Source organism: Herpailurus yagouaroundi, unplaced genomic scaffold (assembly GCF_014898765.1).
Source record: "Herpailurus yagouaroundi ecotype Mexico unplaced genomic scaffold, PumYag 67702, whole genome shotgun sequence".
Classification (NCBI taxonomy): Eukaryota; Metazoa; Chordata; class Mammalia; order Carnivora; family Felidae; genus Herpailurus; species Herpailurus yagouaroundi.
In genome coordinates this window covers 938253-951310 of record NW_024420501.1, presented here as the reverse complement: position 1 = coordinate 951310, position 13058 = coordinate 938253, and the positions used below count along the sequence as shown (strand labels likewise).

At 46.7% G+C, this 13058-nt stretch overlaps 1 protein-coding gene across 3 annotated transcripts in view; it reads left to right on the top strand.

Moving 5' to 3' along the window:
* The window catches only part of ARHGEF6 (Rac/Cdc42 guanine nucleotide exchange factor 6), a 96750-nt gene that overhangs the window by 15981 nt on the left and 67711 nt on the right, over window positions 1-13058 (top strand). The window contains exons 2-4 of one of the 3 annotated variants that reach the window (XM_040468546.1): window positions 4133-4217; window positions 6807-6928; window positions 8160-8361. In XM_040468546.1, the coding sequence (XP_040324480.1) occupies window positions 8163-8361 (199 nt within the window). In that variant the 5' untranslated portion in view covers window positions 4133-4217; window positions 6807-6928; window positions 8160-8162. Of the gene's footprint in view, window positions 1-4132; window positions 4218-6806; window positions 6929-8159; window positions 8362-13058 lie in introns of those variants that run through there. The other 2 variants (XM_040468547.1, XM_040468548.1) reach the window with 2 other exon arrangements.

Sequence of the window (13058 nt, the reverse complement as noted above, 5' to 3'; positions counted from 1 at the left end):
TTCTTCTCATGTGCTTCCTTGCGCTGGTCGATTTAGAGAAAACGTCATCGAACGGCGTGCAGATTGAAAGTGAAAACTGTCCCCAAAGGGTCTACTTGTAAAACCATGAAAATATTACATGTCTGCGTGGTTTATACTGCCAGATGCCCAACAGTCCAGAATTAACACCTGGTGTTTAGTGGATGGAAAAGAAATTGTGCGGTCATTGTGGATATCCGAAATGGAAAAATGCGAGGAAACATTTAAAAATTAAATGCCTTGTCTGATTTCAGCCGCTGATGTCGTGTTGGGCCTTATGTAAATTGACCTTATGTACATTGACCCGAAGCCTTACTGATAACATCAGCAGCCCATTAACACACAGCTTGCATGTTAGATGTATTATATACTGCATTCTTACAATGAAGTAAGCTAGAGAATGTTGTTACCAAGTCATAAAGAAGAGGGGCGTGTGGGTGGCTCAGCGGTGGAGCCTCCGACTTCGCCTCAGGTCATGATCTCACGGTTCATGAGTTCAAGCCCCGCAGCCGGCTCGGTGCTTGCTGCGCAGAGCCCACTTCAGATCCTCGGTCTCCTTCCCTCTCTGCCCCTCCCCCGCCTGCTCTCTCTCGGTCTCTTTCAAAAATAAATAAACATTAAAAAAAAAAAAAAACTCATAAGGAAGAGCAGATACTTTTACAGTACTGTACCGTATCGAAAAAAGCCCACGTGTAAGTGGACCCGCACAGTTCAAACCTGTGTTGTTCAAGGGTCAACGGCACTTAAAAAAACATCTTTCATGAGGTTTAATCTCGGTCTCGCCTGTTGCTTACCCAGAGTAGAGTAAACGTCCGTCGTTGTTGTCCTTGAACCTCGCCCCCCCCCCCTCCCCGTTGCAGGAGGCGGGACCTTGAAAGCATCTCGTAGTAGTTCCAGAAGCCGCCCTTTCTTGTCTGCATCACAGTCGTGGTAGATGGAGGGAAGGAATCCTGCCGTTCATCCGACCTTCACAGACCCAACTGCGACTAACCAGCTAACTTCTGGACCCAAATGGTATAGAGCAAGTTCAGCTAATCCGGGACTCGGGCTCACGCGGAGTAGCAGAGGGGGAGTAGTAACATCACGGCTTCCCGTCGGAAAAGCACCAACGCGGAAAAGCACCAACGCCGTAAATGTGCAAATGTGCGTTTCCTTTAACAAGCCCCGGGGCTCTGCGGACAGAAAAGGGGAATTGGCTCTCCATTTTGTGTGTGTAAATGGTTGGGATCACTCCCAGGCAAACGGCCCTGTACTGCAGTCCAGTTCTCCTCGTTCTCCCCTGCCCTCCCCACGTCGTCCGGCCGTTCTCCCTCGCTTTTTCCCAAGTTGCGCGCTCATGTCTTTACGTTTTCCACACCATCAGCTCTAAACTTGGTCTCATGCCTGTCATTTCCATTAAGGTCTACAAGACTGCTAACAGCTGAAAGCGTTAGGCTCCCTCCCAGTGTTTCCATTTTAGTAAGGGACCCATCTCGGTGCGCGGAAGAAAAGTCTGGGGCGGAATTTTTAATAGCATGCAGTTTGAGGTTTGGGAGGGTGTGGTGCGGTGGAGGGTGTTCCTGGCTATATTTAATCTTCCAACTGCTCTGAAATCATAACTCTTAGGCTCTGCTGTCTCTGCTACTCCCTAGAGGCCTCTTCCAGCTCCTTCCTGTGTAGTTGCTGCTGCTACAGAATAGGCTTGCAGGGAGAAAAACAGTGTCCGTGGGTAAACTCTAGCATATGGGGGTTTTCTAAAAAGGAAACCCTGTATAGTCCCGGCAGCTTCCCACAAGCACAGGCGGTGACTCTTGTGGATGCGTGTTTCATTTTCTGATCGGGTTATTTGTCTTAATCTCAGTCAAGTGCCCTTGTACGGTATGGGCCCCTGATGTGGGCCAGTATCTGCCGCACGTAGGCAGTCAATTCACCTGGATCAGGGAGCACACGTATTCACGCTCCCGTTAGGAAGTAGAGGCTAAAAACAAATGACCTTTTGGCTTGGTTACCATCGTGGCACCCGTGCCCTTAAGACTTCCCCACCGATGTGCTCTAAGGGAGATTCAGTGAATCTGGAATCCTCTGGGATACTAGATACGCTCTCCGGGGTCTGTTGTATCTTGTTCACCCAGGCTTTGGCAGACTAAAACAGAGTGCCTACCCCTTTATTCCTGGACAACTTTGAATTTCATATTGTGGGATTCAGAGACATATTTGGATCGTACTGTCATTTGACTCTTTAGTAATATTGGGATTACCCCTTTACTAAAAGTAGAATGAGTGTGTCATTTTTTTTTTTTTTTTTTTTTTTTTTTTTTTTTTTTTTTTAGAGAGAGAGCATGAGCAGGGGAGGGGCAGAGAGAGAGGGAGAGAGAGAAACTCAAGCAGGATCCACAGCCAGCACGGAGCCTGACCTCACGAACCGTGAGATCACGACCTGAGCCGAAATCAAGAGTCAGACACTCAACCGACTGAGCCACCCAGGCGCCCCTAGTGCGTCATTTTTAGATGTGATTGGGCTTTTCAGGCATACTAAGTTTGAATGCGAAACATCCATTGATTAAATGAACAGTATCATCGTCAATCCCAGAATACACAGATTTTATAAGTTCACATTTGCATATATTATCTATATTGACGCCCCCCCCCCCCCCGAAAAAAATGGATACTATGTACCTTCATTCTAGAGACAGAGTTTAGGTCTTGGAGAATATGTACACAAAGAAGATAAAATTTTGCCTTGACATGGCTTTCAGAAAACACGCAGATTAGGAATGAAACACATGGCTCCATCTAATGGGACGGCCCACATGAAAAGGTACATTTTATTTCTGTCACTGTATCTGGGAAAAGAAGATTCAGACTTCTAGCCCTCCTGGAATGAAATGATTTTATTTATTTTATTTTTAATTTTTTTAAGGTTTATTTTTTGAGAGAATGAGAGAGAGAGAGAGAGACAGGGTGCAAGCCGGGGAGGGGCAGAGAGAGGGGGAGACACAGAACCTGAAGCGGGCTCCAGGCTCTGAGCTGTCAGCACAGAGCCGGATGCAGGGCTCGAACTCATGAGCCGTGAGATCGTGACCTGAGCCGAAGTCGGAGGCTTAACCGACTGAGTCACCCAGGCGCCCCAAAGAATGAAATGCTTTTAGAAGGTGAACTTGCATCCAGAACCTGGGCATCTGGTTACCTATAGATATGTATATCTATATTGTGGGCTGGCTGGCAGATGAATAGATTGTGCCTGTGTTTGAGAATATTGCTAGCTTCAAATATTCATATATGAGACTAGAAGAATTCTATGTGCATTTTAATACATTGAAGACATTTACAAATCAATAATTAATTTGTATTTAAGACAACAACTGATAGGAGTCTTCACCAGGGACGGTGGCATACCAGAACGAAGGCGAAGTGAAATATCATATCTATTTCATGTTTTGTTGCTGACACTTGCGGAGTACTAGGAAGGCCAGAGGTCACGTCTGGAAAAGTCACCTGAGGCCAGGAAGAGCCGGCACAGGTTCAAATCCACGGCGATGAGCTGAGAAGGGCGAGGTCAAACGGCAGAAACCAGGAACCAAGGCTGGGAGCAAAAGACCCACCTGGAAAAGTTTGAGTGACCACGGAGCTGGGATCCCAGGCCGTTGGGACCCGGTGGGTGGCAACAGGGAGGACAGCAGAGGAAGAGACAGCATGCCCCAGTGGCCCTCCTGAGCCCAGCGATTGAACTGTGCAGGTGGCAACGTGTCAGAAGGGCTCCAGCACCTTCTTCGTGGGCTGGAAGGGCGTTGTGTAGGTGGCGGGCACGAACTGTAACAGGTGCCTACGGGGCTCTGGTAACGGGGCCGGGCATTGACACGCTCAGGGCCAGAGCGCGCGTCTGCTGATGGGCTCAGGTTCTTGGCTCGGCTTTCATTTCCCAGCACTGCTTCGCTCTGACTCACCGAGGGCCCTGCCACATGTCATTAGGCGGCTCAGCTGCCGCTTTCACTTCTCGCAAGGCCCTACGGAGGTTTGGCTCTTGGCTTTTACATCGTTTTCTCCCGAGAGCTGGAGGGAGTGGCCTTTTCGATAGGTTGGTTTGCTGAGTTGAACCCTTAACGGCGTCTGACAGTTTCAATTTCCTTTCTCATAGGTGTTTGATCCTGATGACCTTTATGCAGGGGTCAATTTCTCCAAGGTTCTGAGCACGCTCTTAGCTGTCAACAAAGCAACAGAAGGTGAGCTGGGTTTGCGAGTCGTGCGTGACACGTTTGGATCCACGGGTCTCATTCCCCTAGGAGCCAACTTTGGCCACGACTGTTCGATCGGTGCACATCTCTCCCCTCCCTGCAAGTCAACCCCAGTGGGTGTCAAATGCTTTTTTTTTTTTTAAATGTTTACTTATTTATTTTGAGGTGGGGTGGATAGAGAGTGAGCAGGGTAGGGGCAGAGAGAGAGGGAGAGAGAGAGAGAGAGAGAGAGAGAGAGAGAGAGAATCCCAAGCAGGCTCTGCACTGCCAGCACTGAGCCCCATGCAGGGCTTGAACCCATGAACCGTGAGATCATGACCTGAGCTGAAACCAAGAGTCGGACGCTTAACCGACTGCACCGCCCAGGCGCCCCTTTTAATTGTTCAGAGTTTAGGATTTAAACACATCTATCACAGATGTTATTGTAATGGCCTTCATATAATGATAAGAACCAAGGAACTATTTCATCCAAAGCTACAGAATACGTAACTGAGAACAACAAGACAGAAAATGAAAAGGAAAAGATGAGTTCCCCTTTTCATAAAGTTTACAGAAGATAGCAGTTACTTCCCTATTAGAGCCATGTTTTTCTCATAGATTTTTGTATGTGTCTGTCCACGTAAAAGAAGTTGTCAGTGGGGCGCCTGGGTGGCTCAGTCGGTTGAGCGCCCGACTTCAGCTCAGGTCGTGATCTCACAGTTCATGGGTTCGAGCCCTGCATCGGGCTCTGTGCTGATAGCTCAGAGCCTGGAGCCTGTTTCGGATTCTGTGTCTTCCTCTGTCTCTCTGCCTCTCCCCTGCTCACACTCTGTCAATCTCTCTCTCAAAAAATAAATCAAATAAACATTAAAAAAAAAAAAGAAATCCACATACTTTAAAAAGAAAAAAAGAACTTGTCAGTAACCTTGCACTGGAAACGAAACCTCAGGGTCGTAGTGAGTGAAAAGAATATTTTTTATTTAAATGTTTAATACCCACCACATTGGAGGCATTAACTATAAATCCTAGCAAATGTGAACAAAACGCCCCATAGCCTTGGAGTATAACCTTACTCCTGTGAGACAACATCTTTTGTACAGCTGGGTGGGAATAAGCATAGTTGAGATGCACTGAGCCCTCACCATGGGTCTAAGCAATTCTAAGAATCATCGGTGGCCTCCTCTTTGAAATGACCCTGGGGGTAGGTATTATTATTAGGTCCGTATTACAGATAAGGGAAGTCCGGCCCACAGTTGCCCAACCGGGAAGTAAGTGGCAGAGCTGGGGTTCAAACCCACATCGGACTGACCGCCCCCAAACATAGGTCTTGGTGCTCAGACTGTTGGAGAGTCCACAGGCTGTGTGCCCAGCACCGCCAGGTGCTACAAAGGAAGTGTAAGATACGGTCCCCGCCCCTGAGAAAATTACCATCTATTTAGCACGAGAGCAGACAATATAGTCGAGTGCCAAATAGAATGGAGCATCTAGGAAGCTATCAAGTAATTATAGTTTTAGTCAAAAGAGCTGTACATAATAGCAATAAATGTAAAAATACTTCTCTAGAGTTGTTCTTTTGCTATTTGGGAAAAAAAAAAAAAAGGAGGCTTTTGAGCTATTGCAAAGGCGTATAGCAGAAGTACAGCTAATTCGAGTAACTATATTTAAGACATATGACAACTAGCCAGTGCTAGGCAGGGAGGATCGTATCATTCTAGCATTATGCCATCCAAATTATACGTTCCTTTGCCAAACTCTGCTAGCAAGTTTTATAGTCTCTTCCCTTGCCGCGGATATTTATAAAATACAAGGAGGTGAAAGTTAAAACCCACAGCATCAAGGAAATTACTTGGATACTGAGCTTGTCGCCTAGGGAATGTTTGGGCTTTAGACTTTTGCAGTTTATGTCTTTTAAAAATAAACGGAGAGGAAAAAAGCCCTCATTTGAATTTGTCGAGAAGCCAGCATACGGAAAACACCCAGCTCAGCGCTGGTCTGATCGAATTTCACAAGGTTTCAAGGAAGAGAAGATTCTCGAGTGTAATTTTTGAAGATCGCATCTTTCCCAGACACACTCTGTCTCTGATTCTCCTTCGCCTCGCCCACCGCCCCCCCCCACCGCCGCACCCCCAGTTTCTGTGAGAATTTACATTACATACGCTACACACGTTACCGCATAGGAGGAAGACAAGAACCACCCAGTTAAGGGCCAAAACACAAAGAGAGAAGTTTGAAATATTTCAAAGTAATAAGAGCCACAAACAGCTGTTTGGTACCCAATATAGTTCTGCCTTGGATAACAGGGCGTACTGTCTCAACCGGTTCAAGAGGGGAGAGTCGTAGGGAAATGGGTTAAGAGAAAATGTGGCTCTGTCGCTGTTTTTCATTCTACTGGACAGCGATGGCCAGTAAGGCTATGAAGAAGTTGGCCACCAAAATGGGAGGCGGGGGGAGGAAATTCACTTGGCACGTTCCGAATGGTAACCGTGAGGATTACGGCCAGGGCGCCCGTGCTAATGTCCCGTGAAAGATTGTGTTATGTTCTAGACGTGCTTCTGACATGAGTGGCTCCCTTTATCTTGCCTTTTCCTCTTTTCACAGATCAGCTATCAGAAAGACCATGTGGACGTTCCTCTTCTCTTAGTGCTAATAGTTCTCAGACAAGCCCACAGGGAGCAGTTGTTAGCACAGCTCCAGGGCTGCAGAGGCAGTCAAAGGCAGTGGTAAGTAGAGAAGCCAATTCCCCTTGCCTGTTTCACAGTCTGTCAAATGAAATCGATATCCTGGTTTCATCTCCCCGTGTGGCGAGATAGCCGTCCTGTGCGTTTGGGGCGTCGCCGGTGAAACTACTTTAAACATCAAAGGCATGTTCTTTCCCTTCCTGGGACCGAGTGACTCGTTTAGCGGGGAATGCGGTGCAAATGGAAGTCGTTAGAACGGCTTCCTGATGGCAGCTTGCTGGCATTTCCTCTACGTCTGGCTTATTAGGAGAACTAGATAGTGCCTGGCACATAACAGACAATCAATATGCATTACTTGCCATCATCATCGTTACTGCCATTTGCTCTTTCTCTGTGCGTTCCTATTGAGCCTGTGATGATGAACTCCCCTCGTGGGGTAGCCCAGTTAGCTCTGCATTTGGTCTTAATAGGAACTTTTATTTGGGAGGAACCGCCTCATCCTCGGCTGGCTCTTTGGAGACCTTTATTCCTTGTCAAAAGCCACCCACTTGCTTTAAGCCATCAGGAGCTGTAACTTCCAAAGACTTTAATTACTTCCAAAGCGCTTAACCTTTTGAGATCACGGCTCCCGGCTCCCGTTGGGGAGCTGATGAACACTACGGTTCCGCGCCCCCTTGGACCCTCTCAAATTGTGTGCAAACCTCCTGTGCAGGAACTTACGGGTGGTTTAGGTAAAGATCCCTGTGCGCATCAGCTTCTCAAAGGGGCCCGTGACAGGTTAACAACTCCACCTTAGGTATCTACGGGATATTTGATGTTTGCATATGACTAAATCAGCCAATTTAAGATATTCTTAGCCACTGAGAGGTGGGAGGCAGATTTTATGTGTAGATTAGTACTTAATCTTGGCCCTATAATTATGTAAGACCGTGTCTGGGTGTTGGGGAGAGGCAGGGTGGAATAGCTTATCACTCTACTTTGTTTCCTGGCGCATTTAGCAAGTATCTTTAGGCAATTGGTGAGGGGAGAGGGGAATGAAAGCTATGGCCCCCTTCAAAATACACATTCTCGTAAACACAAAAGGTCGCATGCGCTTCTGCGCCGTTTATTACCCTCCCCCACCCCAGCCCCACTCCTAAGTTAAAGACTCAAGACGGCTGTGGACCTGGGGTTTCGTCCTTGCACATCCCACGTTATTTGCCTCAATTCATGTCATTTGTGCCCTGCCCCATGTAGATGGGTGCTTAATCTGGTGTGGCTTTTATTTCCCTAGGAGATGATGGAGAATGGAGGCCACCAGTTGATAGTAAAGGCAAGATTCAACTTTAAGCAGACTAATGAAGATGAACTGTCAGTTTGTAAAGGGGACATCATTTATGTCACCAGAGTTGAAGAAGGAGGCTGGTGGGAAGGCACATTAAATGGCAGAACAGGCTGGTTCCCTAGTAATTATGTCCGAGAAATTAAGTCCAGTGGTAAGTGGATCTCTCAAAAGCCTTTTGGAACGTGACTCATGTACTCTCTTGTATTCCTACTGACAATCTTTTTTTAAAAAATTTTTTTTTTTTTTTTTTACCGTTTTTTCAGTTTTGTGAGAGAGAGAGAGAGAGAGAGAGAGAGAGAGAGAGAGAGAGAGACAGAGCGTGAGCGGGGTAGGGGCAGAGAGAGAGGAAGACACAGAATCCAAAGCAGGCTCCGGGCTCGGAGCTGTCAGCACAGAGCCTGATGTGGGGCTCGAACTCACAAACCATGAGATCATGACTGGAGCCGAAGTAGGACACTTAACCGACTGAGCCATCCAGGCGCCCCCTACTGACAATCTTGTAGTTTTAATTGGTCAACAGAAAATGTTTGTATTTGCATTTATAAGCCGACAATTAGGGTAGGAGGGAACTGGGAAAAATCGGTGATTAGATATTTTGAAACGAAGTTGCATTTCGATTACATCAAGACAGCAAAAACCTAAAAAAGCTAAAGAATTCAAAGCTCAGACAACTGTTCCACCTTAACTATGTCCCCTTCCTGCCACTGTAAGAATCACCATGGTAGAAAAGAATAATAAGAGAGGCCATGTGCTAACTTCCTTTTTTTAGCCCTAAGCTCTTTAAGCAGACCTAAGTCTAAATGCCTCAGACATGTGTTCGAGAAATAACAATCATAGGGCTGCAGGAAGCCGTCTGGCTGTTTTGATTCTGAACAAAATTGCCCTTAACTCTTACGTACTGCTAACTGCTTATCCTCTTTTGTAATAATATCGGGAGAATGAAATCTAAGAATTCTTCAGTAGTCTTTCTAGAACTTTCTTAGATCACTTCCTTGCCTTTTGTTATTTAAGCAAGGAGGCCCTGCCTATATCACCAAAAAAAACCCTGATATATAAAAATATGTCACAATACAGATAAAGTAGTGTTCGCTTATTCACATTGTTATATCTCTTCACTTCCCCAAAATATTTACCCAAGGGCTCCTTTGAGTGGTTAGCTGCTCAGTGCGCTTTTTCTTTTGTAGACGTCTTCATTGCTTTTTTAATGACTCAAAATTAATACTATCGGCTAATATAATCATAGGCTCATCGTAAATAAACTAAAAAATTACAAAGATGTATAATATAAGCGATACAAATTCCTCTCTCCTTTGCATCCTCCCCCAGATAACCCCTCTTAGGAGCTTTTCCCGAACGCATTTAAGAGAAAGTTTGGTTTGCACGCTTTCCTGTGTCGTGTGTTGGTTTAAGGCAGGGGGCACCTCCCTTAATGGAATAAATGTTTACTAAAAGATTTATAGTTATATATGTATGTGTAGACTTCTTAGCATTTTTTAGAAGATTTTATTTTTGAGTAACGTCTACACCCAACATTGGGCACGAACTTACAACCCCAAGGTCAAGACTTGCATGCTCTACCGACAGAGCCAACCAGGTGCCCCTGAGCTTTTTTTTTTTATTACTGGGAATTGAGATGTTTCTGTTGATCCCTGAAATATTTCACAGGCCTTCTTGGAATTTCCTTGGCTTTGATGGTTCTCACAGCTGATTTTTACCCCTCGCTACATCTTTCGGTTGCTTTGGTCTGGTTGTTACGGTCTCTATCTTTCCAGATTCACTCTAGCTTTGTTCGTTGATTCAGTGTCTTCATCCCCCAGATTGAAAGCCACAGGTCTTGCCGCCTTGCCTGGGGATTCCCCAAGGCATTGTCCAAGCATTGTTGCGAGGACACCGGAAGTGGACAGACAGCATGCCTTCATCATCATGTCCCTCGCTGAGATGCCTTGTAGCACAGTCTGGCTGCTGCATTGTGGACTGCCCTGGGCTGTTTGTTCTGGGCTTTGGACCCTTCCCTTAAGGTTTCTTCTATACTCTCTTTGGTTTGGAGCTCAGTTAAGGACTCACGTGGCAATCTCTGGCTCTGATTTGAGCACCTAGGTAACCCTTTGAAGCGTCTTACCCAGCCATCAAGGATAGGTCTGGACAGCTGGGGCCAGGAAGCCTGCTACTTAAATTAAACCAAATTTAAACTCAGCAGCCAGACTGATTCTTTCAAAATGGAACTTGGGTAATGGCTCCCCATCTCAAAAAAGAGTAAAAGCCAAGGTCATCTCACTAGCCTACAAGGTCCTCCAGGATTCAGCTTCCCGTTGCCCCTCTGACCTCCTCTCTGACCTTTCTCCCCCTCACTCATTCCACTTCAGCCACACTGGCTCCCGGTTTCCTGTGCCAAATGGGCACCTACCTCACTTACTGATCCTCTGCCTAGGACGCTCCCTGGATGTCTACATGCCTGGTTCCCTCACCTCCTTCAGGTCTCTGCTTACTTGTCCGCTTTGCAGTAGGGCCTTCCCTGGTCACCCAAGAAAATTGAACCCTATCCCCATTGCCCCTCTCCCCCTTCCCTGCTCTGTTTTTTGTTAACCATTTCTCTCCACCTAACATAGTGTACGTGTGCTTATTTACTTCACTTACCATCTGTATATTCCCATGAGAATGTAAGCACCATGAGGGCAGAGATGTTCTGTTTTGTTTAGGCTCTCTAAGTATCTGTAAAATGAGTGGATACCGTGGGGCAGGTCATTATATTCTGTTCAGCTTGTTCACTGAGCATCAGTTCGATACTTGGTAGTAGTGGTGGTGGGGCTATATTAGTCTGTCCTCGGGGACCCTGCCTCTAATGACCTTACAGTCTAGTGGTCAAGATAGGTGTGTACATAGACAACTGTAACAGGGTAGCACGGGATAAGTAACGCAGACAAAGCTCTAAGTCTAGACAAGATGCTATTGGTGCAGGCAAAAAAAAAAAAAAAAGATTCTATGAACAATAACCTCGGCGGGAGGGGGAAGCACTTGAATCGGGCCTTGAAGGATGAAAAGACGCTTCTGACAGGTAGAAGGTTAGAGGGCATTAGTAAGTTAAAGCATGGAGGTAGGAAGGTGTGGAGTGGGTGGTAGGGTGATTTGGGTTGAGGGTAAGGCACGTAAAGAGGAGTGGGGCTTCGGCTGGAGCTATATGAAGAAGGGTGTCAACACAAAGCAGGGGATAGTAGGGGACAGTATGTGATTTCGAAAGCTGTTTCTAGTGGTCATGTGGGGGCTGGATGGCAGAGAAGTGGTAGGGGTAACCAACGAGGATGTGGGGAAGCCAGTAGAGACTCTTGCTGAGATCTTGGCAATCCAGAGAGCCGTGCGGGCTGCTTTTGTGATAGTGGAGTGGAAAAAGTGGGCGGGTGCAGTAGATACTGTTAAAAAACAATCAGGAAAATTTGCTGATGATTTGTGATGAGCAGAAGGGAGGAGGTGAAGATAGTTCCAAGTCTAGAGGTCCAGCTTGAGGGTGAGCTCCTTAAGGGCATGTGGCGTCATGCACCCAGCCAGCCAGCAAAGGTTTCTTTGCCATGACTTGGATATCAGGCTCTGTCCCGGCACTGGTGAGGCAGAGAAACCTAAGACATGAGTTTTGTCCTCATGTTTATAGTCTAGTGACGGGGAGATCTCACTGAAGATGATGAGTTGCTTTGGACATGTTGAGTGGAGGCACCAGAGAGTCATCGTTTTGAAGATTTCCAGCAGGTAGCTGTCATTATTGATTTGGAGTCCGGGGCAGAGCTAACAGCCGGAGATGAAACTGACAACTGACGCCGTAAAGTCGTAGATGATAAAGCATAAAAATACATAGCAGATTGTCAGCGGACAGAGAGTGTGCTGTGGCTGGAGAGGTTGGAAGTGGCTTCGTGGAGGAGGTAGGGCTTGAGACATGTAGGCTGTGGATGAGTCCAGATGAGAGGGGAGGACAATCCAAGCCATCGTGATTGGTCAGGGAGGACCAAAGCCACAGAGGATCCGTGGTAGGACTGAGCAGAGGGAGCTTGGGGTGGTGGAGGAGATCAGCTCGGTGTAATGAAAATGTCTTGTTGGGAAGGAGGTGATGAGTCTTTGTTGACCCGAATTCTTGCCCATACCACCTCTCGCTGCCTCCACAGGGGGGCAAGTTGGCCGGAACCTATTTAGGATGCTGCCGAGGGACACGTTAAGTTCAGTGTTGTGCTATTTTATGTTTGGTGTAGAAAATATACCTGTCAACATTTTCTTTCTTTAAAAAAATTTTTTTTTAATGTTTACTTATTGAGAGACAGAGAGACAGAGCATGAGCATGGGAGGGGCAGAGAGAAGGGGAGACACAGAATCTGAAGCAGGCTCCGGGCTCCGAGCTGTCAACACAGAGCCTGACGAGGGGCTCGAACTCACGAACCGCGAGATCATGACCTGAGCCGAAGTCGGATGCTTACCCGACTGAGCCACCCAGGCGCCCTGCAATGTTTTATTTCTTTTCATGAAGTTCATACTGATGTGTAAGCTTAGGGAAGATTTGTGTGTAAGGAGTTTTAAAAAAAAATGACTCCTAGATTAAGTGCGTCTTTCGTTGAAACGAAACCATCCATTTAGAGTTTTAAACCCCACGGCCACACAAACTCTTGGGTCGTTTGGGAGGTTGAATCAGGCATGGAAGTCAAGAACTCCTGTGATCTCCATTTACTCTTGGGTCAAGCGGGTAACGCTGAGGTCACTTGAATAGTCAGTGATTCTGACCTTCATTCGTGGTAGCCTGGGGTACTTTTTATTCGGGCCGGTATTCCACGTGCCTTTGTATTGTCTTCAAAACGGAACAAAGCAACCCTGGCCCTG